General features: G+C 44.7%; 1 protein-coding gene across 3 annotated transcripts; it reads left to right on the top strand.

The window, feature by feature from the left end:
• Positions 1-2171: 2171 nt before the first annotated feature.
• On the top strand, positions 2172-17022 carry WHAMM (WASP homolog associated with actin, golgi membranes and microtubules). 3 transcript variants are annotated; one of them, XM_040601378.1, is made up of 10 exons: positions 2173-2772; positions 6046-6219; positions 7571-7721; positions 8227-8396; positions 9096-9261; positions 10242-10429; positions 11885-11971; positions 12056-12151; positions 12502-12973; positions 15727-17022. In XM_040601378.1, exons 1-10 carry the CDS (start codon positions 2233-2235, stop codon positions 16011-16013), a joined length of 2331 nt encoding a protein of 776 aa, XP_040457312.1. In that variant the 5' UTR covers positions 2173-2232; the 3' UTR covers positions 16014-17022. The 3 variants fall into 3 exon arrangements, with proteins under 3 accessions (XP_040457313.1, XP_040457312.1, XP_040457314.1); XM_040601380.1 differs by lacking the exon at positions 2173-2772 and adding an exon at positions 2890-5067; XM_040601379.1 differs by lacking the exons at positions 7571-7721; positions 8227-8396 and having other exon boundaries at positions 2172-2772.
• The last annotated feature ends 949 nt before the right edge of the window (positions 17023-17971 follow it).

Below are 17971 nucleotides of genomic sequence, written 5' to 3'. Positions count from 1 at the left end.
ATAGCTCAGATGGCATCAAACTTCACATTTATTCCCCCTAGCAAAAGTTAATTCACACGAAAGCAATTCCCTGCCACTTTCCTATGGCTGCAGTTGGAAGACTTATTGCCGTAACCCTAGACCACCTCTTCGCTTAGATAGGGACATGCCAGCAATGAGCAATGGAATAAATATAGACATGCCCCAGCTGTCCTTCAGCAGCGTGCTGCTGGAGTGTCACCAGGATGAATGTCATACACTGAGAAAAGGCTCTGAAGGTTGATTCCTGGGTCTGAAAGTACTTGGAACAATTTTAGAGAGCCCTAGCTAAAGGCAGAGGACCCTCTCACTTTTTGAGGTGGTTATTAATTAATAAACTCGGCAGAGTGCAGTTATTGACTCTAGGTGTGATTTCCAAGGCTGTGGTGCTAGGCAGAGTATTGTGTGCAAGATACACAAAACGTGCGTCCTGCGCAAGCTAACTCAAATGGCTGGACGTGTGCTTTTACAGCATTGCTGCACAATTAAATGGAAGTGTCTGTTCTGTTCTTTGCAAATGCTTAATGGTAAAGTCATCTATTAAATGAGCAGAAGCTTTACTACGGGGTTGAGCTGGAATCAAGATCAGATTCTCGAAAAAAATATTAAAACTCAGAAAAAATCATAAATCATAATGTTGCGCACTTATTATACATCTACATACATCCCCACCCTGTACGTGTATGCTCATCCTCTAGAAAGCTAATCATAGTGAAGAAAGCGGCCAACGGCCCAGCTAGGGAGGGTTTTCACGAGAACATATATCCCTTAAGTCTATGCTCAGTAGTGGGTCACCTGATAGATCCCAGGCTGTATATTCCCACTGATTACTGCGATTACTGTAGCAACTAAGCTTTACGCATCCACACCTGAGCTTTACGCATCCACTCAAACCCAGGGCTGTCCAGCACAGATAATCTTCTGCTTGTGAACATGCTACTGAGCCAGACTTGCTGGTAGAGAATTTTAAGCACGTTTGAGGACATTGCATTACATACATCTTGAGCTGAGGGGACTGCACAAGGGGAAATGTCTATTGGATCTTGACACAGCTCTGCGTTCTCTTCCTTTTCCAATTAAACTTGCTGTCATTTCCTCACATTTCTAGCAGCACACTTGCTTGCTGTTTTGGTAAGGCATTACAAGTTAATTACCCATGTAGTCATGATCTCATTATTGCTGACAGTGCCTCTAACATGTGAGATCAGAGCAGAAATGTTTTCACATAAATGATGTAGCTTTTGCTGAAATGTTAACATTTATGCTGTCAGCCAGATTTTACTGATTTTTCAAACAAGAACTTATTTTTGCCCTTATACTGTTAAGCTACACTATCTTGCAGGCCTTAATTGATTAAAAAATTAGTAGTCAGCTTTGCTTGTAGACTAGAATTGTAACATTCTGCTCACCATAAACTGAATGCAGCCTTGTGCCCAAGGCCTGAGAGGTATGTACACTGTATAAAACCCCCTTTGCCCTCCGCTCCCCCTCGAGAGGCCCGTGAGGTGGCATTTAAGTGGTATAGTAAGCATAATGCCCTTAGAATGGAGTTTGGTTTGAGGGCAAGCACCATTTTGACTGCACTGCGGCCTGCAGCCACGGCCTCTGGATGTGGGCAGGGCAGGCCCTGGGGCCACCCGCCACCCCCAGGACCCAAACGTGGCGAAGGAACACGGGGTTTGGCTGGCTTCGGGGAAGGGAACAACTTGTGAAACGTGCCCTGACCCATGGCTGGGAGGCAGACGGCTCGCACACGGCAGCTTTCCCTCAGCCAGCGGCCAGGGCTGCCAGCGGCCCCAACCCACGGGCGCAGGAAAATGGCGGCGGCCCTGTCCCTGAGGTAATGCCCCGTCTCCCTCCCGCAGGGCTGTGCCTTGCGCGCCCCGCCCGCTGCTCTGCACGTTGGTAACTGCTTGTCTTACAAAAATCACCACCTGCGGCGCGGCCGGGGACTGTACGTGCCCGTCGCACAGACCTGCCCTCCCGCTCCCGCTCCCGCCCTCGCCCTTCGTTTACTGCCATCGCAGCGCGGCGACCGCCGCCCGCCGGCCCCGCCTTGGCTCTGCCCGCCCCGCCCTGGCCCCGCCTCTGGGTGACGCCCGCCAATGGGTCGGCGCGCTGCCCGTGACGCGCCGCGCCGGGCCCGCCCCCTCGGTGGGTGCGCGCGGCGCCTTTAAGGCTCGAAGGTTTGTGTTTTGCTCCGTGGCCGCCGCCATGGAGCCGCAGCCCGACAGCCTGGAGGGGTGGGTGGCCGTGCGCGACACCGCCTTCACCGAGCCCCGGCCGCCGCGGCTGCGCTTCCTCGTGGGCTGGAACGGCGTGGAGGCCGCGTTCGCCGTGACCTGCCACGGCCGGGCGGAGGCGGCGGCGCAGGCCCCACAGAGCTGGGCCGGCCTCTTCTCGGCGCCGGCCCTGCGCGGTGTCCACCGGCAGCTGGCGGCCGTCTGCCCGCGGCTGGAGCCCGCCTTCCCCGCGCTGCCGCCCGCCCTGCCCGGCGCCGCTGCCGGCGGCGGGCTGTGGGCCGTGCTGTTCCCCGGCGGCGCGGCGCCGAGCGAGGCCGAGGTGCAGGAGCTGTGCCGGCAGCTGGAACTCTACCTGGGCTGGGCCCTGGAGCTCTGCGGCGGCCGCGTCGTGCTGGACGCCCTCTTCGCCGCCGACCGCCGCCACGACGACGAGTACTTCGAGAGCCTGCAGGAGCTCCGCGGGAGGGCCCTGCGCGGCCACCTGGCCCGGGCCAAGGAGGCCCTGCGGCGGGTACGGGCCCGGGCGGGGGGCTGAGGGGCCGCGGCTGGGCTGGCCCTGCTGAGGGGCCGGGGGCGCCTCTGGTCTGAGGGGAGCAGCGGCCCGAGGGGCGCCGGTGCTGCACCCCCGCTCTCCCCGCCGGCGGGCCGAGCTCCCCGCGGGGTGGGGGCACCGGCAGCCGGCCGTGCCGCCGCACGGCTCGCCCGTGTGCCCGCCTGGGCCTCGGCGCCTCCTGCCCGCCCGAGGGCTGCGTGCCGGGGCTGGCGGCCTCTGCGAGAGCCTCAGCCCTTGGGCTGGACTCGCACCTGGGTAATGCGAGCAAGGGTGGCCCAGTCACTAATGTCACCTTGCTCCTGGTGCTGTGCAGTGTTCGGATTTGTGCTTACACAAAACACTTTTGATTGGGAACTGCCAAGTCAACTCTTGAGTGTCATCGGGTTTTGTGTGTTAAGTGGGGAACACGCTGGTTCCAGGTGGGCGGTCAGTATAAGGCATTGGGGCACTTGCTTAAGTTCTAAGTGCTCCTACAAAAACACGGCTAAAAATATCCCGTAGTGTTGTGCAATGGGTGGAATGGTAACCGAAAGGGAGTCATGTGCTGATTTTCTAACCTGTGACGCTCTGAGACTGCTTGTTTGCAGTAATACCTATAACTGGGAGATTCTCAGTCAGTTTTTTTTATTAAAACCAAACTTAGCCATGGACCTATGCCAAGTAGGCGTTTTGCAGTCAGTGAAATTGTGGGGTTTTAAGTGTCAAATTCTGGCCTAATGATTGTATGAACTAATGATGTTAGCTCTTTCTCCCTTTAGTACCAGAAGTTTCTTCTTGCTGTAGATGTGTTCCTGGATTTTTTTTTTCCTCTTGTAGCAAGCGTGAATTCAAAGGATGGTATAGAGTAACATGGTTGCAATTAGGATATCAGTATGCTAAAACAAGAATTTCAGATACTTGGAGCTCACCAGTGTGTTGCTGCTGTAATTTTCCTGCAGTATCCATTTGCAGCCTGTTTCCTGGCTCAGTAAGCTGAAAGATATTTTATAAAAATGATCATGCTTTGGAACATGTTAAGACAGTTGGCCTTAGCCTTTTGTTTCCTAGTTCAGTGCTTAACACCTGTAACATTACTGTGTCAGAAGGACACTTTTTAAAAAGTCAACTTGAGTTTACATGAACTTCATATACAGTGTTGTATTCAAAAGCTACAGCTTCTGTCACTGGCTATAACAGTTCATGGCCCAGGTAGAAATACATTCTAGCCACCATGTTCTTCTGCAAGCAGCACAAACATGTACAACTGTGTGGCAGTTCAAGGTTTGGCGGCCAGGTATAACTGGTACCAGATGTGGCTAACCATGCTGGAGAGTGGTGTTGTATTTGCAAGCCCAACAGGGACATAAATTCATTATATTGCAGTCTATACCAAGTTATGCAAGATTCAAGAAATACAACCTACCTGGCACTAAACTAGCCTTCAGTATCAGGGCATTCTTCCTCCCTTTTTACATCCATGTTGTTCTCAAATATTTCATCCTCTGGGCCAGGAGATTAATTTTGAAGAATGCAGAAGATACTGGTAAAAGATGGAGGAGGTTGGTATTGCAAAAATACTTCTCTGTGTGTGTGTGTTCAAGGGAAAAAAACCTAAGGGCCATACTGTTAAAACAATAGAAATCAGTTGGGCTAATGGTGAACCAGAATTCTATGAAGACTATCAGACTGTGTAAAAGAAAGGATTTTAATTTAAAACAGACAAAATGTTGCCACACTTCCCCTCTCTCCCCTCCCACCCCCCCAAAAAAAAACCAACCAAAAACAACCAAAACCAAAAAAACCAGCCCCAAACAAACCCAAAATGCCAAACCCTTGTGGTTAATTGTCTCATGAGTTGATTTCAGATTTTCATTAATGCTTCCCCTTTACTCACTATAAATGTCCTTCAGGAGCAGCATGACCCTCACTAGTTTCTTTGAGTGTGGGAACCAGAAAGTGAACCATTGTTTCTATTTGGCTTTGTTAGCAAGGGGGAAAAAAATCAGACAGACTACTGCAGGTGGGCCCTATGACTGTGTCTGAGCTACCACGAGCTCCTGGGGAACTCTAGAGGCTGCAGGACTTCTGGGATTATCAGAAATGCTGCAGTTCAGATTGTCTTGTTCCCCTGTCCTGCCTGTGCCAGATCTGGAGGCAGGATGGGTGGGAAATGCCTGTGATGTGACTTCTGCAGATTTTTCCCTGGCGAAATGCCTCCATGGCTGGAAGCTTTGTTCCTGCTGTTTTACCCAGACTCAGCTGGCAAGAGCAAAGGTGATGGTTTGATTTCAGTGCTTTTCAGCTGCAATGCAATCAAGCTTGTTTCTAATGTTTTTTCTCATTCTAGCACCAAACACCCCCTATTCCCTTCCCTCCTTACAGAGCTGTAGAGCAAACCCTGTCCTGCCAGGACGGTCTGTGTTTCTCAGTGGAATTTAGCTGTGTTCTCTCAGCTGGCTCACTCTGTCCTGGCACATAGTGTGCACCATGGTCTCTGCTAGCTGCTGTCAAAGAAAAATCTTGGAAGCTTTGATTGGTGCCAGTAAACAAATGCAGCTGAGGGGAAGTTTCCAACTTTGTATTTTGTCATAGAAGCAAATAAAGACCTTAAATTAAGGAATAATATATAGGAAGGCGGTTGTTTCATGGAAGAATTACAAGTTACAAAGTGTAATATTACTAGAATTGAGATTAGAATAAACTATTATAAATTATACTAACGTTAAAGGAGTTTAACTGCAGGGTATATCAGGAGTAGAAATATGTTTCTGAATTATTATTTTTACATGGCAGTCATTTTTCTATGCCTGAAGTCAGAAATTCTGGATCCAGAAGCTCATTTCATATTAGTAGGCATTTAGTAATCGTGGAAGCAATGTAAGAGCTAGTTTAAGAGTACTTTACTTGTCCTTCTAGTACACATAGTTCCCCAGTTTCCCATTTGTGTTTATAAAAAGCAGCCACCAAGTCATCAGCACAGAGCTATTAGAATTTCTGTGATGGAAGCCTTAGGCATGGTACTCCTTGCAGTCTCCCAATGCAATACTCAGCAGTTAGTGCTTTTAACAATGTGGTGTCGAAGGTATTTGCAGTTAGAGGGCTGCTGAGTGCCTGGTGCACACCTACTGTGTCGTGGGAAGTCTTGCCTGGTCACTGAATGACAGATGTCAGGTCCTTTCCACCAAAGCTCATCGGCAGTTGGCACACATGAGTACAAAGCACCTAAGTCTGATGTACCTTTTATCCCACTAGGTTCTTCAGCAGCATAAAAATGCTGACACAATGGTGGCTTTGATGAAGGTTTATGAAGAAGAAGACGAAGTTTATCAGGATTTGGTCACCATGGCAACACAATTCTACCAGTATTTGCTGCAACCCTTCAGAGATATGCGAGAGCTGGCAACGCTGTACAAACTGGAAATCCTGGTAGGTCTGCCTTTACACAGTGAAAGACCAAGTTATATAGTAAGGCATCAGCTGCTCTTGGTGCAGTTAAGACTCGAGTCACTTAACATTCCCTACTTCTGCCTGAAGTACATTGTTTTCCCCCTGCCAAGCCGTGAAATGTGACTGACAGATTGAAAATTAGGGCAGAACCGCTTGGAGGATCTTGGAGTCCATGGTATTGGCTTGAATAGCGCTGCAGGTGTCTTTCCACCAATGTCCCACTTCCTTCTGTTTTGAGGAATTAAAAGGAGCACATTCCCAGGCTCCACCTCTCTGGGATTTACTCTGGTAGGCTGAATTTACAGAAATCTAAGTAGCCTTCATGATGCCACTTGCAGTGGGATTAGTTGTGGCATTGAGAATGCCATGCCCCAGCAACGCTGGTGTACCAGATCAGCTCTGTTGTGATGGTAGAACAGAAGGCAGAGGAGACCACACAAAGCAGTTTTCTATTGATGCTACAACCCTCTAGAAGTACACATTAAAACATGTCAGTTGTCAGTGAGTTCATTTAATGTTATGTGCATCTTAAACTGGAAGCATGTATTAAAGGTTACAATGCCCCTGGAAAAGGCAGCCATCATCTATTTGGATTTCTCCTTAAATACCCTGTTAAAATGAAAGCGAGCTGTTAATGTTCTTGAAAAAATCAGAACAGTTTTAAGTTTAGACTAAGGTTTTTGGATACTGAAGGTCTAAGTCTGTGAAGGTAAAATATATAGTACGCTGTACTGACAAAGTGAAAGTCAGAATGGATGAAATATGTTTCTGTATAAAAAACACCAAACACCCTTAAGGGATATTTAGGCTTATTTGAAGTCTAATGCTTTAAAAGAATAATTCAGTACTAGTCTTATACCCATGTATGTTTTGTAGACTTGAACATACCCTCTTATGTTTCCTTTCTGAATCCTTGTTCCTGTGTGTAGGAACTGCCAAACTGGAGAGCCTGACAGTGCAATGTGCTGTCAACACGTGGGGAAAAATAGAAGAGAACATTGCACATAGAAGAGTGGGTTTGAGTTACTTTTAGTAACAGCTAAAGCCACTTGAGCTGGACATGATTTTAAAAATTATAGTCTAAAAATATTTTAAGAAGTAAATTAATCCAAAGTTAAGTGTGGAGTCATGATTGGGAAACAAAGGTTCTGAGTTAGCCTAGAGAATGAGGAACAAGGCAATACATAGGCATGAGTAAGTGATTCACTTTGTGACAGGTGAGGGGAAGGTCACGTTTGCACCGTGCTCTGAAATGTCTCTCAGTATAGCATAATGCAGGCTGCACCACTGTGGTAGCCAGGTGGTAACTGAGAATTCTGTCTCCTCGCAGAAATCTTTGCAGTATGATAATTTGGGTCCTAAAAGAGTAGCAGCTTTGCAGAAAGATGCTGAAGAATGGACTAAGCGAGCTGAGAATGCCGTGTGCTCCATTCAGGATATCACTATGAACTACTTTAAGGAAACTGCAAAGGCTCTGGCAGGTAATCAGAATGATTTACGCAAAAGGTTGTGTAAATACTTGACTTGGCAGACTGAGAGCTCTTACCACCTTTGCTGGTCTCTCTGCAGACTCTGTAGTTAGGATGAACGTCCAGATTAAGGAAGAACCATTTTATTCACTTAAGATGTGTATCTTTTAACCAGTTTGGTTTACAACTTGCATTTGGCTTGCACAAAAACATTATCAAGGCCTGAAACTTATGGCTGCAAACCTCTGAACAAAAACCGTGCATGCTTTTAACGCTTGATATGCAAGCCTCAAGGATTTCAGCATGTTAACTGCGTAGATTGCTGTGTAACTGTTAAGACATGTTTCCATGGTGAAGTGTTTTGCTTATGTGTATAAATTATAAATTCAACCTTTTAGTCTTGTAATTTCTAAAGAAGCGTCAGAAATAGTTTAACGACATCAGTATATTTAGTACTGTGGCTATAGTAGAAACACATTGCATTTCTCATATCTTATTGCAATGTTTTAATCTGCAGCAATGCACAAACAGATGGAACAAGACCAGGAAAGATTTGGTAAAGCCACCTGGGCATCAGCTTTGCCACGACTAGAAAACCTGAAATGTATGTTAGCTAAAGAAACCCTTCAGCATCTGAGGGCAAGAGAATTGTGCCTGAAACAGAAGAGAGCTGGCATTCAGAAAACCGTAAGACCTTGCAAAGCCTCCTTTTCTGTCACTGTTTTGTGAAGGGCTGATCAAAACCTGTAGAAGTGGTCATGGGAGTAGACTTTCAAAGTCTTTGGCTATGAAACAGCTTTGGTTTTCAGCAAGATTTTAAGTTGTGGAAAGATAGATGTCTCCGGTTCTTAAAGTTGCTTTTGCTCATGTGGGGACAGGTAGCAAAGGTTGAGATACATGCTTTTAAGTTCAGGTGTCATGTTCACATTTATGATATTAACCTTTGAAATTGTTAGTTTTAGGGAGATAAAGACCAGATACTATTTTCAGAGGACACTGCACAATAAAGATACTTCTTTAACTTTAATCTTCTGATATTCTTGATTTGATGCCATCTGACTGCTGCTAGGAGTACCTGGTACTTATTTTCCAGTAGTGTACTGCACCATATATAATTGTTTTCAGGAGTGGTATTATTTGTGCAAATTATGATGAAGTCTTTCTTCATAGACTTAAGGTAAAATTCCACTTTAAGTTAATAAGGTGCTCTGCTTTTCTGAGTTTCTGCTCCAAAGCATTTCTGATGTTCTGTTGTTTCCATACCAAAGCACCTAAGCAGCTGCTGGTTAGACCAGGCTCTGTACAGGTATTTGTGCATCCGTGCATGTTCCATGTGTGCATATCTTGTTATTAATGCTTTCTATTTTTTTGTTTGGGGCTACACAGATGGAGAACCTCAGTGAACAAGAAGAGAACTTAACTGTAGTGGAGGAGCTGGAAATACAGTATTATGAAACACAGCTGGAATTATATAATGCACAGCTTGAAGTATTGAAACATGAAGAGATGCTGCTTATTGTACAGTTGGCCACTTTAAGGAGACAGATTAAAGGTAAGAATAAACAAATATTGAAAGACATCTTCAAAACAGAGGAGTGATATAGCCTGCTCTGTTTTCACTTTAAAAAAAAAAAGGGGGGGGGGGGGGGGATGATTATCACTGCTCGGGTCTCGAAAGTAGAAAGTGTCATTGGAAAACATTGATGCCATGGGCCATGGCACCATCTGATATTTTGTCTTCTGACTAATTAGACACTAATTTGATAACACAAGTTTTAAAAGAAAGCCACACTGGTCAGTCATCTTGACTGCAGCTGTGATATGTGCATGCACTGGTTTAGCATATGGAATAACTTACTTTGGCGATACTTAACTGCTCTCATAGTTACAAGATCTATGCATAGAAACTGGATATCATGACCTGCTGAAATGGGTTCTGAAATTCATCACAAATCTGTTGTAATTTAACATGTAGAAATTAAAAAATACATCCTGTAATGACAAAAAGAGGTGATTATAGCTAGATGGTACTTGAGTACTGCTGTATTCCAGTTAAATTTGTTAAGAAGAGACACTTAATGACCAAATCAGGCACCAGTCTTGTTTACATTTATTTGTGCTTATGAATTCTCTATTACTGTGTACACCATGAAGTAAACATGACTCATGTTTGTTGCGTAATTAAAATCTGGTAAATAGTAAAATAAGTCACCCAGTGTCGATCAGAACAGTCTTCAATTTTCCAGGAAAACTAGGTGGTGAAGGTAGGAGTTAAAGCACAGAGACACATTTGAAAGAGGAAGCTAAATAACAAATGCTAACAGCGTAAATTTGATCCTGCAAAGCACCCCTGTGAGTAACATGACATGTTTGCATAAGACTTTGAAGGACCAAGCTCAGCTCTGGAGCGTTACGCTTTCTAATAACTAACTCACTGCCTTCAATGGCTTTTAAAATGTCATTAGTTCTTTAAATGTTTAAATAACTGTGGCAATTTTTGGTTTTTTAAAAAAATGCCAAATGCCTTTTTAGAGAAACAGGATGAAGTTGTTTACTATGATACATGTGAAAATCCTGAGGAGCTCAAGGTCATTGAACAGACAATGGGACAACATTACGCTAACTTGTCAGAAATGACGATGCTGAGGCAGAAGACTAAGCAGTTGGAGACAAAGCGTGGGACTGTCTGTGCGAGGAGAGCCTACCTCAGGAACAAAAAAGTAAATGCAGTCCTGGAGATATGCATTTTCTTTAGCTGATGTCTTGACTCACAAGGGGTGGACAGGAAACAGCTAGGGAAGCTTTGGGTGGAACATACAAGAAGATATGTGACTTGGTACCAAGGTCTCCAAAGAGAAAGAGGGGCAATGTGATTTTAAGCCAGCTTTACGCTCCACTGTGTGGTGCAAGTGCCTCTCTAGCTTATTAAGAGCACAAACTTACATGGGTGACCCAGGAGGTATTCCTCTATCAGCTAAACCTTACCAGAGCACTGCTGTGGCCAGCTGGAGCTTTGCCCTGGTAGCGTTTAACACAGCAGCTGTAGTTCAGGAGGAAACCTGGCCTGCAGTGAAGGAAGCTGCAGGAACAGAACAACCCACACAGTGATACTTTACCTTTGAATGGGAGGGAGGGGGAAATGTAACTCCTGCAATTCTCTCTCCAGCCTTTCAGTTCTGTGCAAAGGGCAGCTTTTTCCTGTTTCCCATTTAGAGCAGAACACTAGGAAGACACAGGTGAGATCACAGTTGTCTCTCATGAATCTTCCCAGTGAGCTGAGCTTACCTTACACCTGTACAGTCCTGCTGGGGCAGAGAGCAGAGTTTAAGCTGCAGTCTGTCTGGCCTTTTACCCCTTGCTATCCCGGACAAAATGGGAGCGACATTGGAAACGTTTTGTGAGATGTTGTTGTCTTTTGCTTGCAACTGCTTCCTCGTCAGACACTTCTTTTGCTTCTGATTTCATTCACTTAATTGCTGTTTCTGGGTTATGTAACACTAAAGCCAAATGCCAGGTGATTTGCAAATGCTTACCCAGCCATGTGGATAATTCCCCTCTGTACAGTGACAAATAGCGACTCCCAGTGAAAATATTGAAGCCTGCAGCTTCTCTGTCGCATTTGCTACTAATAGAAGGTAACCCTGTTAGCATTCATTGTGCTTCTCATGCTTTTGCTTCCCTGACTTTTGTGCCTGGGAGCCATGGCAGATGAGGGAAGGAGGGGAAAGTAGCCTTGTGTTTTTGTAATGCCCTGCTAGCTTCCCTGTTGCCTTCTTCCTCATGTCTTTGTACCCCTTCCCTTCAACCAGTACCTGGGTGAAAGTTCTTCAGAGCTTGTTTCTGCCTGGGTTTTTTGACTTGTTTTTTTTTTTTCTTTCTTCTTTGTTTTTTTGACCTAAGTGTAAGATAGAGTGATTGGTTCAGATCTGGGTATATTTCCTCTGCAGCACGAAAAACCTTATCACTTACTAGGAGAACAAAAGATCCCCTTGGTTTCGTCATGAAGGAGTCCTATGGACTTCACCTTCAGGGTCTCACATCTACCACTAGTTGAGACAGACAAGCTCTCAGCCTCGGTTGTGGTTTAGTGGCTTGTACACAGGAGTTAATGGCACAGATGATGCACAATAAATATGAACTTACCAAGGGTTGCATGAATTTTGCTGTTCTACTAGGATCAGTGTGAAGCAAGCCATCGGCAGAGACTGCAACAGGCAGAAGAGAGCAAAAAACGCTTCCAGCAGCATCACAGCATACAGATAGTGAGTACTGAATAACAGCCTTGGAGAATCTGGCAGCTGCTTGTTTTCACACACTAAGGCTCAGTTACTTGTGTTTTAATACAGAAGAGAGACAAGCAAAAAGAAGAGGAGAAAAAGAAAAAAGCTTGGATAAGCCAGGAACGTCAGAAAACATTGGAGAGGCTGAAAACATTCAGGGAGGCAAGTACTGTGAACTACAGTAGTACTAAATGGTGTGAAAGCATGGTGTCAGAAAGTAGCCATAGCTCATGTGTGAGCATGGTCCAAATTGGAGACAACCATTTGGGTAGTCTAAAATGGGATTGTGTGTAATGAGTCAAGAGGATTGAATCTCTGAAGGATATAGTTTCCAGGTACAAGTGAGGAAATGGCTTTGAAAGAAATACCTTGGTATTCATTTAAATCTGTTCAGGGTTGAATTTTCTGCTTGAATGGGTGGGTGGGACTCTGTGGCTTTTTGTCTCTTTGGGGTTGATATTTTGGCCAGTCCAATGGAGGTGTGACCTCCTGCCTTCTGATTTGTTTTTCAGAAGCATCCAGCTCATGTTGTTCTGAAAACGTCTCATCCCCAGCCTCTCAGCCCCAAGTTGCCACGAAGCATCACTCAGCAGGCAGCAGTCCTGCCCCCTCCACCTTTGTCGAGAGCAAGGGCAGCTCCAGAGCAGCCAAAGAGCATACTGCTAGTAGAAGCCAAAGAATCAAAAGCTTCGCATCAGAATACCCCAGCAGATATCCCTGTTGAGATTTTTGTTACTGATGGTGACACACAGCAACAAAAGCACAGCGTGGAATCGATGGTCTCTCCATCCTTGCCACCACCACCGCCTCCTCCACCCCCTCCTCCTTTACCCCCTCCTCCCCCACCTCCTCCCTTACCTCTCCAGTTAAAGACACCATCAGCAACAGAGGATAAGCCACTTCCCCTTAGCTGTGATAGCCCCACAGAAAGTCCTGCGCTGCACAAACAGGATGACTCATCCAGGTCTATAAATAATTACATAGGTAAGAAGGCTTACATCAACTGGTGTTGTTTTCTTAATTTCCTGTATTTTTCTGTTCTCCCTTCTCCTGGTTCTGGACAGGAATAGTGCAGGGTGCAGTCTTGCTCAAGAGAATGAAGCTTTTGGAAAGCTTATTCTAAGAAACCTCGTAAAATAACCCTGGCCATAGCTTGGGATGTTAAATGAGTAACAATGATTTGTGTATCCTGTCTGATATACTTCACATGGTCCTGATTCTTGGGTTGTATGACTCAGTGGTTTTTGGGAAGTGCTATCAGATGGGACAGGTCAATCTTTTAAGACATCTGAACTTGAATCTCTGCTGGAATTGTACATTTAGTAAATACAGCCTTACAAGTTAGTTTAAACCGTCCTTAGTCACAGCACTACTAGTTCTGTGGAGGTCTTAATTCAGGACCTGCATTTCTCATGGCAGTGAAGATCCCACTGTTGTAATAGGTAGGAAAGTGTCAGAAGAAATTCCAAGGAGAGGGTGTTTATTCATGTTGTTAGGTGAGAAGCAACTTTTACTGCCAGGTTTGTTCTTGGCACAATTTTGTGACTTTTGAATCAAATGTGGTATTTAGATGGAGGAATAATCACCTGCCCAGTCAGAAGACCACTGTGGGTAAATTTATAGTTGTATTAAGGCTACGCTGCAGTGTTTATGATTTATGTACTACAGAGCTAGCAGTTGGGCTGCTTGCATTTGTAAGGTACGCACAGCCTGTGTCCACTTATAGTTTGCTTGGTTTCTAAATAAAGGTTTCTTAAGAGAACTTGTGCCGAATTCCGAAAGGCAGATGGATAGCTTTGGCCTACTAACATTCCTAGGGCAAAAATTCTGCTCTCTTAAACCGCTGCTTTGTTAGCAATATCATGCAGGTATAATTCAAGGCTGAATTCAGCAACTGAAACAGTAGTTTGGATGAGAATAGAGCTCAGCAGCCTCCCAAGGCTGCGTTGGTCACATCCTGCTGTTTTTATCTCTAAAGCAAGCAGGTTTTTTAACTGCGTCAGGGAGACTGACCAAAGTTGGAAGGCAGCAGTTTTTTATTGTCGTTTTTCATAGTGGAGCTTAGGCTGGAAGGAAGTATGTCTTTAAATGTGGTACATTACTATTCACAATAAATCTAAGCAGCCTTTGTATCCTCTCAGTTAAGAGGCAAACCCCAAGCAGGAATACCAAGGGAAGTTCAGCATTTTCAGTTTTTCCAAGGTGTGGGGAAGTACAAGCAGCTGAAGGGCTGAGACACAGTCAAGTTACCATGAGAAACTACTATGCATCCAGTGGATCAGCATGCGGACTTCAGTCTGGGAGGTCCGTGGGATAACTCTACCACAGATACTCTTAAGAAGCTTTGATTTGCAACAGGAGTTGTCCACAGGGTAGTCTGACTGCTGCTGGTACAGCCTTGCTAGTAGCTAATATCTACTACCATTCACAGCCTAATACTGATGCACTTTCATTATTTTGGGATAAGAAGAATATTTTGTTTTTATTGGAGAGATCTAGTTGGCTGCTTACACCTATTTCATGAAGAAAACCGGCATGTTAGTTGCTGTAATATTGATTGATAAAATACTGCCCCAGGAACTTGAAACAGCTTCATAAACAGGTTGGTTTTAGTTACAGACAGACTACTCATGTCTTTTTACATGAAAAGCCAGGAGAGGTTCATATTCTGGTGTTGAAAATATTGTCTGTAATGGATTAACATAGTTTCCAGGAGAACTCGTTTTATAATTTGTTAGTCTGACTAGTCTTTTACCAGGCAGTCCATTTGATTAATAAACTTAAGACTTTCTTGCTTGAAGGCTTTCTAAGATGACTTGGTGGATCTTTGCTTGGTCCTTTCCTGGCACCTCTGTCTCTGAAGGTACCACAGGATTGAGCAGAATGTTGCATTTTAAGTGCTTCATGTTAACCAGGTAACATTATGTGCACTGCACGTGGCAAAAATACCTGTAGCTGTGAGGTACAGATGGTCTGGACCTATGGCTGTAGGAATCAACTGCTGTCCAGGGAAACTGCCTCCCTGTCTGACAGCCTGAAACAAGCAACAAAGAATCCTGCAGAAGGAGTAAAAAGCAAATAACAGTGTGTATCAAGAGGACTAGTGGAACCTCTCTGTGTGGTGTCCTTTATGATCTGAAGTTCAGAAACATATGCCTGAGATTTAAATCATGTTGTAAAATGGGAATTATTTTTTATAAGTCCATACAGAAAAGAGCTGCCTGCCTACCTGCTTAGGGCCTGATCTGGCTCCCACTGACTTCAGTGGTGCAGTTTCAAGCCCTTTCTACTCAAATCCTTTCATTTCTCTCTTGGCTGAGCAAAAATGCAATTGACAGTCTCAGCAGGCATCTGAGCAAGCTAGGGGGAATGGTAGATTGTTTCTAATACAGAATACAAGAGATTTTTTGGTTCAGTGAATTTTTTTTGAAAGCCCATAAAGTTGTAATGAAGAAGCAGCATCCTCTGTGTGTAATGTCTTAGAGCACAACCTTGTATAGTGTTGAAGAGGTGTTGGATTCTCAGTTCAAGACACAGAAGTTATAACTGCTTTTTAAAAGCAGTTCCAGAGCCTGGTGTTGCAGAAGCTTGAAAGAGTCTGTGCCAGAGCAGACCATCCTTTTTCTTGTCTAGCAAAGATGAAAGGAAGAACCCTGAACACTTTACCTAGCGTTTTATACCTCTAAGGGTGGTTGTGGTGTTCTTTCTTCTGGTAACAATAGATTTATGTGTTGCAGGTTCCATGGATGAGGTTTTGGCTTCTCTAAAACGCAGTGAAGTTCATCTTCGCAAAGTGGAACAGCCAAATCCGTATGCCTCTGTAAAAGACAACATCCTCTCTGCCATAAGGCAAGGAGTTAAACTAAGAAAAGTGAATCGAGATACTGAGAAAGATGTCAGTAAAGGATCCACTAATGAGCTGGAGAGAAGCATTAAGGCAGTCATCCAGAGAATTAAGAAAGTGTCTGCTGATTCTGAAGAGGAGGAGAACAATGATCAGAATAACGGAGAATGGGACAGCTAACCAATTCTGAATAACAGACTTACTGACTCGAACAGACTGTGTGTCTCATTTTGCACGTTGAAGACTGTCCCTTTCAAAATGAAGGAACAGTGTGATTGTGTGTTCACATAGTCCAAAATGTCTTGTGAAGTAAAAGAATCCTGTTGATTTTCTGTAGGAGCTGCAGGTTCTTACTGTTGCATAAGAAATCATATTCCAAATTATGCTTTTATTAATAAGGCATTTCTGGCTCAACCATGCAGAGTTTTCACCACATCTGAAGACAGCTAAAATGCTGGATTGAAACGGACATTATAGGTTGTTACTACACAGTAAGTAATGCTATCACAACAAAGTTTAAGGAGTGAAAAACTAACTGAAAATCTGTTTTGTCAGATAAAAGCAGAACCAAATCCATGGTGATAGAGGCAGACCAGAAAATTTTGCATAATCTGGAACGTCTCATTCCTACCTCCATTGCCCAGAAAATTCTTCAATGCTTTGCTTGTCTGATGCAGCTTGCTCTTAAATACCTATGTGGGTACCTCCATATATCATTATTTTACGAAGTGTGCACTTATGAATGGGTTTCATAACGTTGATTGGGGAAATTAGGATCAAGTTTGAAGTAAGCACTGCAGTAGTAACTACCAAAAAGTTTACTTTTTTGCTGGAAGCTTAAATGTAAAGAATTTTTAGATGCTAAATGTTTTTCATACATCTGCATTTACTATGAACTTGGTATGAAAGAAAGAGCCAAAATATTTTATATGTTTTTTTCTGGGATCTAGCCCTGTAGTACAGAGCTGCTTTTTCCACTGAGAACATCAATACATGTTTTTTAGCTTTTAAGTTACCCGATAGCCTTATAAATGGCAGATATTTGCATTGTGCCTGGAACCTGACTATTTAAAAATGCAGCTATATTCATTTAGAGACACTTTCTATTTTGGGTAGATAGTGACAAAAATCATTCAAAGTTTCTTTTGGAGTTTATACTGACCCTTAATAAAAATGCATCCTGACAGAAGTGTATTCGGTGTGCTGTTGTTTCAGGGTACTGCTGTGAAGTAAGCATTACACCGTGGTACTATGGGTTTTTTTTATAGCTGGTGACAGCCATGCAGCAACTGTGCTCTCTCACTAATGGCATATGTAAATGCCCTTATTTTCTCAAATATTTATGAATTGTAATTTGGTAACAAAATTGCAAATATGGTGCTTTAATTCCCTGTTTTACTATAGAGTAGCAGAACTGTTTAATCAGCACAGTAGATATATATGCAGTGGGCTTTATGTGAGAAGCAGAAGCAGCAGCTGGGGGTTCATTTTTTACTGTTTCAGCACCTACTGCTATCTGGAAGTCAGAAAAACCTGTCCTTTTTTTTTTTTTGGTTCACTGCCATCAAACCAAGTGGAGACAACAGCAGCAGCACAGGTCAGTTCTTACTCAACACTTCCAACGTGATGCCTGCGGAGGGGAGCTGGTGGGCACGGTGCCACGTGCACCCACACCACCCTGCCCCGAGCCCGGCCTGGGTGCAGGGGCCGTGCTGCACTGGGGGGGGCAGGGGCAGGTTTCTTGCACATTCAGCCTTCAGCACCCCAAATGCTGAATGCTGCCCATAGGCTGGAACTGAAGACAAAATCTGGTCCTTCGAGAGTGGTGATCCCTTCCCCAAGGACACCCTGGGCAGAGGAGGTGCTCGGTGGACGGTGAGGAGAGCGGAGGGGGCTGGTGCTGGGGTAAGCTGTGCTCTCGCCTGCCGTGCCCTTTAGCCGTGCGGTTATTTAAAGCCGAGCAAAGGGCACGGGGGCTCGGCTGCCTTTCCTGGTGCCTCCTGCCAAATGGCGCTTCGGAGTCCAGGGCAGAGCCCTTTGCTGTTTCATCACTGTGGCTGCGTTCTCAGCTACAGCGCTAGGAAGTTAAATCCAGCAGTTTGAAGTATGCAGAGAATGTGACTTGCAATTTCTCCCAC

Source organism: Falco naumanni, chromosome 7 (genome assembly GCF_017639655.2).
Source record: "Falco naumanni isolate bFalNau1 chromosome 7, bFalNau1.pat, whole genome shotgun sequence".
Lineage (NCBI taxonomy): Eukaryota > Metazoa > Chordata > Aves > Falconiformes > Falconidae > Falco > Falco naumanni.
This window is presented reverse-complemented; position numbering and strand designations above follow the sequence as displayed.